The sequence below is a fragment of the Mytilus trossulus genome, chromosome 10 (genome assembly GCF_036588685.1).
Source record: "Mytilus trossulus isolate FHL-02 chromosome 10, PNRI_Mtr1.1.1.hap1, whole genome shotgun sequence".
Taxonomy (NCBI): domain Eukaryota; kingdom Metazoa; phylum Mollusca; class Bivalvia; order Mytilida; family Mytilidae; genus Mytilus; species Mytilus trossulus.
Window position 1 is genome coordinate 65,972,547 of NC_086382.1, and position 15,281 is coordinate 65,987,827.

General features: G+C 31.7%; 1 protein-coding gene across 1 annotated transcript; it reads left to right on the forward strand.

Annotated features, from left to right (window-relative positions):
- The first annotated feature begins 2,678 nt into the window (after positions 1 to 2,678).
- Positions 2,679 to 13,124, forward strand: LOC134688395 (kyphoscoliosis peptidase-like). The gene is made up of 6 exons (XM_063549091.1): positions 2,679 to 2,785; positions 3,925 to 4,053; positions 6,146 to 6,224; positions 7,981 to 8,096; positions 9,473 to 9,589; positions 10,651 to 13,124. Exons 2-6 carry the CDS (start codon positions 3,995 to 3,997, stop codon positions 11,948 to 11,950), a joined length of 1,671 nt encoding a protein of 556 aa, XP_063405161.1. The 5' UTR covers positions 2,679 to 2,785; positions 3,925 to 3,994; the 3' UTR covers positions 11,951 to 13,124.
- Positions 13,125 to 15,281: the final 2,157 nt, after the last annotated feature.

Sequence of the window (15,281 nt, forward strand, 5' to 3'; positions counted from 1 at the left end):
GTGAATTTTGATGTCACAAAAATGAATTTTGTCTTCACAAAATTGACTTTTGTGAGACAAAATTTAATTTTGTCTCACAAAAGTCAATTTTGTCTTAAAAAAACTCAATTTTGTCTCTAACAATTGACTTTTGAGTTTTTATTTCCTTATGAGGTAACAAAACTCAATTTTGTATGCAAATAAGTTTATATTTGCATACCTTTTTGACAAAATTGACTTTTGTCATGACAAAAATAAATTTGTCTACAAAAATGAATTTTGTAATGACAAAATCGAATTTTGTCTACAAAAATGAATTTTGTCATCACAAAATTGAAGTTTTCATAAAACAAGTCTGTATCACATAGTTTTGTAAGACAAAAATGATTTTGTTATGACATAATTGAATTTTGTAAAAAATCACAAGAGTCCCATTCGGCGCCCCGTACTAGTGACCTAATATGATATATACAGGGTAAGTAAATTCCATATGGAGTTCGAGCTTCGCTCTTATGTTAGGTCACTAACACACTATGTAACTACTAGTACTATGAAAGTTAGAAGACAAATTCAAGCAATTTGATTGAACGAAAAGTTGTAGGCATGTGCTAATAAATTGAGAATATCTAACTATACCTCAAATGAGTTTATTACTGAGTTGTTTTACCTGTCATTATTGAAGTGTGTTTATTTCGTCATTAACATGTTAATTTGTGAATTTTAATAAGAAAGTCATGGTAAATTTTATACGACCAAGGAACGAAAATGTGATTCAAATTGTAATAACACTTGAAAATCTAAACATCTTGACTTGTCTTTTAAATTCAAGTTATACCCTTTTTACAACATTTTATTGAATAGCTACATACACTGTATACAACTTAATTTTGTCATTTTCTATTAATGCAAGATCAAATATATACCTGTCTTGTTTTATTGCTAAAATAAATACCATTTAAAGACATAAGACATAAGACAAATATTGTTGAATTGTAAATTTTATTATTTATCATAAACGTCATTTGATCAATAATTGGAAAGTTAGTAAAAGATACCAAATTTATGATTTTTACACTGTGACCTTCATACTCGATTGTTAACCAACGCATAAAACAAATGGGATTGTGACATTGACATTTCTTTTTTTTTGTAATTCAAAAGACAGCATCATGAAAATAGCCAATAAGTTTACGCGCCATTTACCCTCATTTAGATTTTTATAAATTTATTGCATATAACGCTTGAGCAAAGGCCATCTTTAATCAATTCTTTTTCCTATAAAAATCATTTGAATAGGACACTCATTGAATTAATTGTCTCCCCTTACTCTAATTTGCTGACAAATTTTCTTTAGCAGCGAGTGACCTAAAGTTAACTATGATACCTTTCAATAGGAATCAAGCAATGGGACAGGGTAAGCGTGAAAGGGGAAATCTCGTCCAAAGGCAAGGTAAACAATCGTGAAAGGAATGAGGTATTCACTTATTTTGAAAGACTCAAATCAATTTACAATTGCATATAGAAGGCTAAAATTGGATAATGCGTTGTGAATTCGGTAAATGTCACTAGTCATGTATAACAGATAAAAAGCAAAACTTATATAGATTGAAAAATAAACTGGCTTCATACAGGAACTTCGTAGGAAGAAAGATAAGGAGTTAGCATTATCCTTTAACTCTACTTTCCGCTATAAAGATGACGTTCTTTCACTAAATAATTCAAAATTCGGTGAATATGTTGAACGGGTCTATCCCATCCAACTAGAGAAGAAGGATTTGACAATAAGCTCGAGGGTCAGTTGAAAACAAATCTTTACGACAAAAAAGATGATTTCAGCTTTCAAATTGTGAACTTTCTATTTTTAAGTAGCAACATTCCTGCAGCACCTGCATACGGTGTATACATCTCCAAATTGATACGATATTCCCGTAAAGTTTACAGACGCCATCACGAGTTGGTTGACCGTTATGAAATAATCGTTTCACGAATGATATCGATTATGTTCCTCACGTCGTAACTACAATTTCCCTCCCTTTCATGAATGCGACCTACCGAATTAGATTATGGATTTGTTATAACATAAGCAACACGACGGGTGCCACATGTGGTGCAGGATCTGCTTGCCTGAGAACACCCCTAGTTATTAATGGGGTTCGTATTGCTTATTTTTTAGTTTTCTCTGATGTGTCATGTGTTCTATTGTTAATCTGTTTGTCTTCTTTCATTTTTAGCCAGGCGTTGTCAGTTTATTTTGGATTTATGAGTTTGACTGTCCCCTTGGTATTTTTCGTCCTTCTTTTGTACAATAAATCGAATAGAAAATAGCTTAATTTTGAACCATTCATATGAATTGAAACAAATTAAATTTGTTCTTATGTTGACACCTCTATTCAAAATTCATTAAGGAACCTTTTTATTTAACTATTTGAAATCTACATTTATCGGTTTTACAAAAACTTCCTCAATTTTTTTCCTACACAATTTATTATTTTACTGGGAACAAGATATCATGGCTGATTACAAATACATGGTTGCTAAGGAAGTCAAACTATCAACACAAATTGTATATTTCGCAACGTTATCTGTCAAATTATATGTCACGATTTGTCGACTAAACTTGTGCAGGTATGATTACAACCAATAAATATTTTATTTTTCATTTGTTTTGTGTTACTAATTTCATGTGACTGTATATTTGTAACAAAATAAGTTTAAATGCCAAACGTTGTCATTTAAAATCATGTACTTATATTAGTACTTACATGTATTTGTGTTAAATGGAGTGGTGCTTCCAATCTTTATAAAGGTAAATAAATTATCTGTAGTATATCCGTATCTTATATATATTTACATTGTAAAATATGCAAATGCATTTAGTTATAACGCTATATATTTTACTTAATAAATTAGTACTTGTTTTTGTGACATAGAGTGGTAATTCCAATCTTTATTAAGGTAAATAGATTATTGTTTAGTATATATCCATACTTATCATTTGATTTTGTAGTCTGATTAGGGACTTTCCGTTTGTATTTTCCTCAGAGGTCAGTATTTTAGTTATTAATTGTACGTTTTGATAAAATTAAAAGGATTTTGTTGAAAAATTGGCCTAATGTGAAGGTAGTTTCCTGGGGGAAGTTGGTCTCATATTTTTCATTTCAATAGTAATATCCACAAATGAGTCAAACTATCTTATTTATAAGAAGACACACTTGCAAGTATATATGTACCTACTTCCTTAAATAATACAATAAATCATAAGACAATCAATTAACGGATTGGTGACGGTTTAACGTACAGTGGCAAATTAAATGCTATTTAAGAAAGGAACATGATTATGTGGTACATATACTCTGCTTTGAACTATACAATCACGAGACCACCGAGCCAGTTATATCAGAAACACATGTCATCAAAATAACATAAACTATGGAACGGAGCAATTTTTAATATTTTTTTCTAAATAATGATTAGTTGGTTTAAAATGACTGAAATTGAATTTGAAATCGGTTTTATGTCCGTCGTATAACAAGCATAATTAGATACACTATGAAACAGATAAAAGATAAGATCGGTGTGTACGTACGCAACAAGGCAACACAAAAAACCTAAATGTTAAATGAACTAATACTTGAAAAAAAAAATATACAAAAGACCCTTTAAAGAGGGAAACTGCTACAGAAGAAAAAATCCAGTGAGAAGATTATAAGTCAGCAGTTAATGCATTTTAAATCAATCAAGTGTATTGTTATAATTGAATGTTGTACACTATGTTCAAATTTTTAAAATATTAATTTTTTGTTGGATAGGTATTGCATTGTTTTAAATTATTTTGTTGAATGTTGTTTGTTGTAAACAAATTCCAATTTAAATTAGACAACTTAAAATACAATTGATTATCAATATTTCAATAAGCATTACCACTTAATTGTATATCTTACACAGTGAATCAGATGCGACAGATTGTTACACTAGCTGAAGCGGTAAACAGTTTCATTTGCATGCAATCGTAAAAATGGGATGCTGTATCTCAAAATCAACTGTACAACCAGTTACTGTAGATAAAAGTCAAAAGTAAGTTAAGGTATACAAGACGGTCAAACTATGATCTTTTAAAATAATAATTCAAAGTTAAAGGTATACAAGACGGTCAAGCTATGATCACTAAATCAATAAATCAAAGGTAAAGGTATACAAGACGGTCAAGCTATGATCACTAAATCAATAAATCAAAGGTAAAGGTATACAAGACGGTCAAGCTAACATCACTTAAAACACTTATTCAAAGATCAAGGTATACAGAACGGTCTAGCTTTGATAATTTGAAATAATCAATCAAAGTTAAAGGTATACAAAACGGTTAAGCTTTGATCACTTAAAGAAAAACAATAAAGCAAATGTAAACGTTTACAAGACGGTCAAGCTATAACCACTAACAACAATAAATCAAATGTAAACGTTTACAAGACGGTCAAGCTATAACCACTTAACCAATAAATCAAAGACAAAGGTACACAAGAGGGTCAAGTTATGATTACTAACAACAATAAATCAACGGTAAAAGTATCCAGGAAGGTCAAGCTCCTACCACTAACAACAGTTAATCAAAGGCAAAGGTACACAAGACGGTCAAGCTATGGTTACTAACAACAATAAATCAACGGTAAAAGTATACAGGACGGTCAAGCTCCTACCACTAACAACAGTTTATCAAAGGCAAAGGTACACAAGATGGTCAAACTGTGATAACCTAAAAGACAATAAATCAAAGGTGAAAGTATACAAGACGGTCAAGCTATGACCACTAACAAAAATAAATCGAAGGTTAATGTATACAATACGGTCAAGCTTTGATCAATAACAACAAAACACAAAAGATAAAAGTATACAAGACGGTCAAGCTATGATCACTTAACATTACAATAAAGGTAAATGTATACAGGTATACGCGAGGGTCAAGCTTTGATCACTAAAACAATAAATCAAAGGTAAAAGTATACATGTACAATACGGTAAAGCTATGATCACTGAAACAATAAATCATAGGTAAAGGTATGCGAAACGGTCAAGCTCTGATCACTAAAACAATAATGCAAATGTACAGGTATACAAGACGGTCAAATGATGACCACTAAAACAATAAATTTAAGGTTAAGGTATACAAGACGGTCAAGCTTTGATCACTTAAAACAATAATTTAAAGGTAAAGGTATACAAGACGGTTAAGCTTTGATCACTGAAACACTAAATCAAAGGTTAAAGTATACAAGACGGATACTCTATGATCAATACAAACAGTTAATCGAACTTAAATACGTTCAATAACAAAATTAATGAAGTGTTGCATTAATGCATTTACAAAACAATAAAACAAAGCTGACATGAACTACTTTTTGTATAATCAATGACTCAACACATTTTTAGTGCTTACACATGTATACATCCCCTTCTACTATACATTCCCCGCTTTATTTAGATGACAGATGCAAAGATATATGATACTCACACTTTATATTTATGTTACACGTCTAAAATTAAGTTAAACAAGGTTGGAAAAGCATTTTCGCTCGTTAAAATGCATATTGTTTTCTGTTTAGTGCGAATACAATCTGTTGAGACATCAACTGCAAGTTACCTGCAATGTGTCGTTGTTACTACATAAACTAGCCAGTCTGTTATGCTATATATATCTAGATACCTTAATATGCAAGTCAGATGACATTTTTCTGTATCAGCGTAATTTATATCATGGTGTATCGTTATTTTAAGACTGTATACACGGACAGTTAATTTTATTAACAATTTATCAAAAAGACACTCAAAAGTGTTTTTTACACACCTATTTACTACGAACTGGATGGAAACACGGCAAAGAATAATACTAGGTGATGTTACAGGAACAAGCCGCTATACATACACCAATTTACCGGAAATAGCAGAAAAGAAAACTCAAAAATATAATACCTGTTAATGTTACAGGAATGTGTATTATTGTGAAAGTATATCAACAAAGAAGTAGTAGAAGTTCAGAGAAAAACAATCAATTAACACACATGAAACTAACATTACATAAATAAAACAAAGCAAATATTTGAAATAAAAATTGCAAATCATCGCATAATATTACAGAAGATTAAACAAACATTAAAGAACACTTTCATTTTAGTTTCAGATATAAAAATGTGACTTATGATCTGAAAATCACATATAATGACCTGAAACCAATAGACGACCATGCATTGCAGGTATTTGTAAAGCAAAATAATGTCCTATGAAATATTGTCAAGATAATATTTCATGACTATGTACTATGAAATTCTGTCCTCATCTATACAATTACGTCTTGAGATAGACAAATTTTCATAGTGGAATTTGGTCTGTTTGATTAAAATAATTCCCAGATGAATAGTATGAAATTTTGCCCTGCTTAAGGGAAGTAATCATTTGTTTATATTAAGACAATATTTCATAGACTGATTATTATGAAATTTTGTGTTATGAAGGGGAGGTTATCATCATATATCATGATTATATATCAATTGACAATAAATAAAAAGAAAATAATAATAAATAGATACAGGTATAAATAGAAAAATAGTTTTGTCATCATGGATGGCAAGGAGTATAAAATACTTTTTGAGTTTCTCAGTCTAAAAGTTTTACTGGAAGGAATTTCAGAAAATCAGAAGATAGTAATTAGAAGAAAGTCTCGTTCCTTTTGTATACAGAACAATGAAATTTATTTCAAAAGTGTCGATAAGAAATCAAATGAAGTTATGAAAAGACTTGTGATTCCTAAAGACAAATTTTAAAGAGTGATGTATATATATAAATATATATATTAATAACCAAATTACAATTTTTTTTTTTATTATTATTCAAAAATCTGCATGCTGCATGTTTGTGTAATATAACCTTATTAATTTGAACAAGAATTTTTTATTATGACAGTATTCTATAGGGAAAATTAACATTATGCTGTTGACAAAATTTAATATAAGATATTGTTAGCAGACACGTTTTCATTATTATATATTGTCATTGACAAAATTTAAAAGTGAAATATTGTCTTAAGGCGGTGAGAAAATTTCATGGACAAGCACAATATTTCATAATTAAATATTGTCCTTGACAATATTTCATTATAAAATGGTGTCAAAAGACAATATTTCATTATAAAATGGTGTCAAAAGACAATATTTCATATGAAATTTTGTCCAACAGACAATATTTCATGGAGGACAATATTTTATGTTACATATTTATCTTAACTGAAGTTATAAAAGTATTTGGGCTGTTGGTTATGGATTGTGAAGAAGAGGTGGAATATAATTAATATTACATGTGTAGGGCATGCCTATTTTGATATAATGCTAGTGAAATATTACAAAAATATGTTCCACTTTTAAACATTACCTCTATATCTTCAACAGTAAAACATAGTGTTATTTACGGAATAACAATTACGGACGTGGCGTGAATAACACATAATATTACAAAAATATGTTCCACTTGTAAACATTACCTCTATATCTTCAACAGTAAAACATAGTGTTATTTACGGAATAACAATTACGGACGTGGCGTGAATAACACAAATGGTTATCATTTCGATATAATGTCAACTTTTATATCCCATGTATGTGTGCTTCGACCTCTGCCTACATTTTCACTACTGATTAAAAGGTATTCTGTAATCATGGAGGCAGTACATATATTATAAGTGGAGCGGGAAGCTGGCCAATCATTCGCTGATACCAAATTTGGTCAGTAGCTTCCTTACCGTCTACATTATGTTAATAAATCATTGACCTCAAGACTTTTTGACTCATTGATTTGTTTTTATTTTCATCTTTAATCAACAAAAGCAGAAACCGTATCACAACCTTTGAATCCTCGGAAAAAGAAAAATGTCCTAGATTTTGGAAATGTACATGTTTGAATTTTTATATTTTTTACATTGCATTAACGATGATTCAATCGAACAAATTTTATCTTTAGACGCCAAAGTCAGTTGAAAACTCCATCAACGAACTTGCTGACTACCTGGCAAAACCAGCTAAAAGTGAACTAGAGACCATTCGATCTTTTTATGTTTGGATCTGTAATAATATCAGGTAGGCATAACATGTAGTATATGACTATATAAAAGATAAACGGTAGATATAGTTTAAGTTTTGCGAGAAAAAAGCGCAATATGTATAATAATATATCCATTGAAAAATTATAATAGAATTTCCTATTTGTGAAAATAATTCGAGTTCCTTTATTTAGACCTAAGTCATGTGTACTGGTAATGTCTGATATAATAAATAATCAAAAAATGTATAAAAGTAAACCATTGTAGGCCAAGGTACGGCCTTCAGTACGGAGCCTTGTCTCACACCGAACAGCAAGCTATAAAGGGCCCAAAACTACTAGTGTTAAACCATTCAAACGAGAAAACCTGCAATCTTATCTATATAAAAACGAGAAGCATGGTTGAGCCTTTAGATAAATAACAAGTCCTAATTACATATAGACAAACAAAACCTGGAGAGATTTAGTATATTCAATGTGAAAATGACAATAAGAATGGTGGTCATAGTATGAACGTAGTCAGGAAGAGCGTGATGAGTACGACAGGGACGTGCTAGAATCGTACAATGGTCGTGATCAGCGTGGTATAGACGTAGTGGAAGCGAAGTTTGGTCCCGGTGAAAACTTGATGGTCGTAGTGAGGTCATAATAACGTCTCTCTGAGATCGTTGCGCAGTCTCTCCGAATAGAATCACGCTTTCGCTACGCTTTCGCTACGTTTTCGCTACGCTTTCGCTACGCTCTCGCTACGATAGTACAACAATCTTTGCGATCTTAGTGCGCTCTCACTGCGGTTCTACTACGATCTGACTTCGCCACGACCGCACCACGATTGTTTTGAACATGTTCACAGTTGGCCACGTTCATGACGATATTGAAGACTTCACAACGACCGTAATGTGACATAACTGCGATTTTCACGATCGTACTACGATCATCAAATTTTGATTTTTTTTCACAGATCGTAGTGCGATCGTGGCCTACTGGGACTGCAGTATTATATGAAACTCAAAAGAGGCACACGAGAAGGCTTATTCAAGAACTTATTTAAAGAGAATCGAAAACCCAAAATTCCGAAATGGTGTGCCAAATACGACAAATAAAATTTAGAATAAAAAAGGGGAATGTGTAAAAGAGACAACAACCGGGAGAAATAACAGAAACCCAAGGCCATATATTGGTCTTTCAAACAGCGCGGAAATACCGCAGGTGGACTTCAACTGGCTCCTAAACTAAAATATATACTAGTGCAGCAAAAATGAACGTCACACTAAACTCCACAAGTATATACTTTAAGTATGAACAAATTCCTTAGTGTTCCGTACCGTTCATCATTCTATAACATTGTAAAATTCATAAAAACAATTGAATTTTTAAATATATAATTGTGTAATACATATACATGTACTTCTAGCTACAACACAACAGCTTACTTTAGTGGGACATCTGCAGTCACCGAAGCTAGTGGTGTTTTAAAATCGAAAAGTAGTGTATGTGAAGGATATGCCAATCTCTTCCAAGCCCTCTGTGTGTGAGTACAGCATAACTACGCTTACGTAGTCACGGTATAGACAAGATATCAGCCGTAACACGATATCCAAATATGATAATGTTAACTTTATTTAAAAAAAAAATAACAGGGGTGTAAACCAATCACTAAATTATCATTTACATCGTCTGTTACCTCTATCATTTTTGAAAATAAGATATATATACGGATAATACGATAAATATAAAGAACAGTAACACACGTGCTATCCGAAGGTACATTTGACCGTTTTTAACTTACACATTGACGGGTCTCATTTGATACCATATATCTAAACAATATCGCCGATGAAATATTCACTTGCAAGTAAATAATTCGACCTCATTGAATCAGTATTCATGTTAACTTTAATTTAACCCCTTAGCTAGAAATTGTTCACGCATGAATTCGACGTGTTCGGTTATCAGAAGGGAAAGAAACAATAGATTGATTTATTGATCCAATCTACAACAACTCAATTCTTATGAATTAGACTATTTATTGGATTTACCGGATTTGTAATCATATAAGCAACACGACTGGTGCCGCATGTGAAGCAGGATCTGCTTACCCTTCCGGAGCACCTGAGATCACCCCTAGTGTTTGGTGGGGTTCGTGTTGTTTTTTCTTAAGTTTTCTATGTTGTGTCATGTGTACTATTGTTTTTCTGTTTGTCTTTTTCATTTTTAGCCATGGCGTTGTCAGTTTGTTTTAGATTTATGAGTTTGACTGTCCCTTTGGTATCTTTCGTCCCTCTTTTATGCATGTAAAAACGATGATTAACACATAATTCAACTTATAATATGAAATGAAACTGATCTAGAAAAATCCAATTATACGAGTTAGCTACCTTTCATAATAATATTTATGTTGATATTGGTCTTCGATGGTCACAAAGACGGACAATTAAATGGTGTTTAGCCTAAAATATACATGAAATGTTGATACATATTATCGAATCTTTATAAACCACATAAGAGCATTTGAATCAAATCAGTGAAAATGAATTTGACAGCTAGTAACCCTTTAGATAATCATTTTACATATAGCAGTTTTGCTTTCAGAGCTAAAAACATAAAGTGCAAAAAGATCAGTGGCTTCGCAAAGGGGTATGGTCATCAACTTGGAACCATCTTATCTTATCAAACCAACACAGATCATGCTTGGAATGTTGTTTTTGTTTCCGGAAAATGGAGATTTATAGAGACAACATGGGGATCTGGTCATATTGATGAAAATGGAGCTTTTGTAAAGAATTTTTCAAATTTCTTCTTTCTAACAAAGCCAGAACATTTCATAGAAGATCATTATCCTTACATCAATAATGATATTGAGGGAAGCAAAGAATGGCAACTTCTAAAACAAATATTTTCACTTGAAGATTTTTCAAAATCTTTGAAAACAACGAAATATGCAAGAGATTGGGGTGTTATATTTTCTTCTCATAGATATGAAGTTGTCAAAGTTGACAAGAAGGCTTCAATATCAATGGAATCGAAGCAAAACACTTTGTCAAAAGTGAGTGTAAATCTCTACAGTAGTAGTAGAAAACTTTGCAACGAATCTGTAGTAATGATAAAGGATAACTTTTCAAAATACACAGTCATCGTGAGGCCAAAGGAAATTGGAAAGTATACACTTAAAGTATTCGGTACGATTGATCAATCACAAAATGTCATGCCGCAACTGACAGAGTATATGATAGAATGCACGTCTACAGAAGACGAATTCGTGCCTTATCCAGAACATAATGGATTCTATGGACCATCTACTGATTTTAAACTGCGAGGCTTTGCTAGTTCCGAGTCGATTTCAGCATTTCAAATATGTCAAAATGGCGAATTTGAATTAACAATGAAGACGAATAAGACATTCAAGTGTTCCGCAGATATATTTGAAACAGACGGAAGCAGAAGCTCAGATTTTGTCATGGTTGAACAATCGAATAGTTCAGTTTGTGTAAAAGCACGTTTTGTAAGTAAGGGATACTACAAAATTACACTCTTTAGTGAGTTTGAAGGCAGCGACACATATAGTGTAGCGATGAATATTCTGGTTCTGAACAAAAAAGCAGCAAAAATTCCAACTCCATTTCCTCACACATACTCTACTACAGCTGAATACAATTGCCATCTTATTGAGCCTATTGCACGTAATATCCCTTCCAACTCAAATGTTCTTTTTGTAATGTCTTCTCCTGTGATTCAAGAACTCTTAATTGATGGCAAGGTGTATAAAAAAGAAAACGATCAATTATGGAACATTACTTTAAAAACGGGTGGCTCAGGTGTCGTTACTGTATCTGCAAAAACAGACAACAATGTAAACAGTTATTCCTACATATACCAATATGTGGTAGATTGAAGTACTCAAATATTCATTTATTTGAATTACATCTAAATACTAGAGTAAAATTATTTTTTAAAGGATCGTTGTTACTGCTTAATATGTACTTTTTCAATATCTAATGTGACGTCCATATATCGTTTTTAAACAAAGCCGTGTTTTATTTAGCACAAAATATATTTGACACATGCGCAAAAACTTACTATTTACATTCCTGTTTTTTTCATTTTTATATTGATATAATATATAAATATATTCTTGTGTCTTAAATATAAGTTTATGTACTCTCCTACGCCAATTATAAAATATAGTCAAATACAATGCCTTCCCATGCTAAAATGAGCATAGATCATGACATGAAGAAATTATTTCGTAAATAAATCTCAAACGGTGATTTCTTTTGTAATAAGACAATAAGTGTCATGCAGGGCACATGTTAATCTAATTATCAAGACAACATGTATTTTTTCTTTTTAAAATTATACGCATTAATGCAAACGAAGGTGTTTTGACTGCGAAACATCAAACATAAATCATCCAATCTAAAATTCGACTGGCGATCGAAAACAAACATTGAAACAACTATCCCTTTGTTCCCTGTTGCATAACACATCACAAGAATTCTTCGCTCCATTTGTATTTAGCTAATTATAAATGAAAGATTCATCAAAATTGTTGTATCATATAATATCACCAATATTTCGGTACAGATACGCAATTCATTTCAGGTAGTCGGTATTGGTAGCCTTTTCCGAAATCCCTCTGTCCATATCTTTAACTTGTAATTGGATGTGTATGATGGCTCGTTTCAAAGATAAGACATGTTGACATATGGGGTTAAACTTTCTGGGTACGAATTGAGGTATATTTCTCACTAAATAAGGGCATCTCGAAAATCGTTTAATGATGTGGCTTCTCCATGTAAACAATTCTTTTTCACAATTATTTCTTTGAAAAACTACATCGACGTCATCCGTATATATATGTTTGATTGAACATGAGTTTTGTCATGATGTATTTGTGACTAAAAATGTAACAGAATTATTTCTTATTTACATTTTGGGTGAACAATGTGATTTCTGTAATATCATAATTTAGTATACATGCACGAGAAGGATTGTGCCTGATATTCATATGATGAAGACATAATCTTTCAATCAGTTAAATTGAAGTCTGGAGCTGGAATGGCAGCAACTGCTTCTAGTCTGTTGTTATTTTTGTATTATTGTCATTTTGTTTATTTCCTTTGTTGACATCTCTAGACATCAGACTCGGACTTCTCTTGATCTGAATTTTAATGTGCGTATTGTTATTCCTTTACTTTTACTACATTGGCTATATGTACATGAATAGGGGGAATTTAATTCTCATAAACATGTTAAACCTCGCTTTTTTTGCGCCTGTCCCAAGTCAGGATCCTCTGATCTATTTGTCTAGGGGCCAGCTGATCCTGGTGCAGGAATTTCCCGCTGCATTAAAGACCTGTTGGTGACCTTCTGCCTTTTGTCTGTTCTATGGTCGGGTTGTTGTCTCTTTGACACATTCTCCATTTCCATTCTCATTTCAGAGTCTAATTGAATACATAAGATACATGTTCGATGAGAATGGAGAATTACTTCTAGTAAATGAATCATGTAATGACAACTTGTTCAAAGTGGATGGCTACGTACGTGATCGTCGAGATAAAAACAAACAAGGATGTAGTACATGTTATTTATCAATTCTCATTTTCCATCTCATCTTAGAGCTGAGAACAAATCTTGTAATTTAGAGAATTAAAGTTTAGCCGTTCCTGCCCTAAAACAACAAAAAGTACAGTTTAGAAGTTATAGAAATTTGTATGTAAATTCATTTTACACAGATCATAACAATAATTAAAATGCCACTCATAGAAAATGTCACTTCTTCAGAACAATTGAGCAATGCATACAATGAGTTTTAAGATACGTTCACAACTATCCTGAACAAACATGCACCGATTAAAACAAGACAACCATGGAACAACCATTATCATTCATGAATAGTGAACTATGATGAGTCGTATATCGCAAACACATGGTGTATACACAATTTACAAAGTGAATGGATTAAAACAGGAAGAAAAAAAAAGAAAACAACCTTGTTATAAAATGTCAAATATTGTGAGGTTGAACCAAACCATTACCTTTTGGACAATATAAATATACTAAAAGTTTTTTTCTAAAAAAAAGTCTCTCTTTAGAACAATTTTTTTTAATGTTAAACTAAAAAGATCATAAACAACACCAAAGAAGTTTTAGAACACTTTAATACATCCCCCCATAGAATTGGTAATGATGTGATATACAACGGGTCAGCTATTTTGTCAATTAATCAAGTAAAACTCATAATTGCACAAACAAAAATTGGAATAGCAAAAACACAACAACAGAAATATTAGCACTTATTAAAAAAAAACATTAAAAAGGTACACGTACCAGCAAAGGTAGTGGAATATTGTAAACCTATAATCGTGCCACAGTTAACAACAATGATAAATTATTTGTCTGTAGAAACAGTTGTATTTCCTGATAGACTAAAGCTGGTTCAAAAAGCTGGCTTACTATGCTAGAAACACCGGTGAACAAAAAAAAAATAACTTGACAATGACATTTATTAAAAAGTGTTTCTATCTTTTAAAATATATCCTTATTTATATGCATTTAAACGTGGCCATGAGTGTCAGACCACATTTTTAAGACGAGAAGAAGATTGGCGTACACTATTAGATAAAAAATCAGTTTATTGCTGCGGTTCTAATGGACCTTTCAAAGACATTTGATTCCTTACCGTTTGTAAATTCTGCTTTATAAATTATCAGCATGTGATGTCTCTTCTCATTCGATTTCATTTCTTTACACTTATTTATACCACCAATATACGATAAATAGTTTTGTAAGCAGTTACGCTGACATTCATAAGGGGATTAGTTCCCTATGGGTCTATCCTGGGCTCCGTCCTGTTCAATGTTTTTATCGATACGTTTGTAATATATTTTAATTTACGAATAAGGGAATTCTGTATAATCATGCAGATGACAATACTTTATTTTATTGTAATCCGGATTATGATGTTTCACTTTCTACTTTAGAATTAACATCCCTTTAACTTATTGAATGGTTCAAAAATATCAACGTGCAGGCAATTTGGAGTACATGCATGATGCCTAACTAATAATTGCTAACAAATAGTCCATAATATGATGATCTGTTGGCGAACAAAAGGGAATTTATCATGCTGTCCATGACACCTATGCAGTTTTCTTTTCATTCAAACTGAATTTAAAAAAAGTAATAAATTACTAGCTGCAAGTACAAAATAAGAATCATTA

Excerpts from the sequence above, each read along its gene's own strand:
- LOC134688395 (XM_063549091.1), top strand. The coding sequence starts at position 3,995 with ATGGGATGCTGTATCTCAAAATCAACTGTACAACCAGTTACTGTAGAT. Across the intron at positions 4,054-6,145 it reads ACTGTAGATAAAAGTCAAAA|TTTCAGATATAAAAATGTGA; the intron begins GTAAGTTAAGGT and ends CTTTCATTTTAG. Across the intron at positions 9,590-10,650 it reads CTCTTCCAAGCCCTCTGTGT|AGCTAAAAACATAAAGTGCA; the intron begins GTGAGTACAGCA and ends TTTTGCTTTCAG.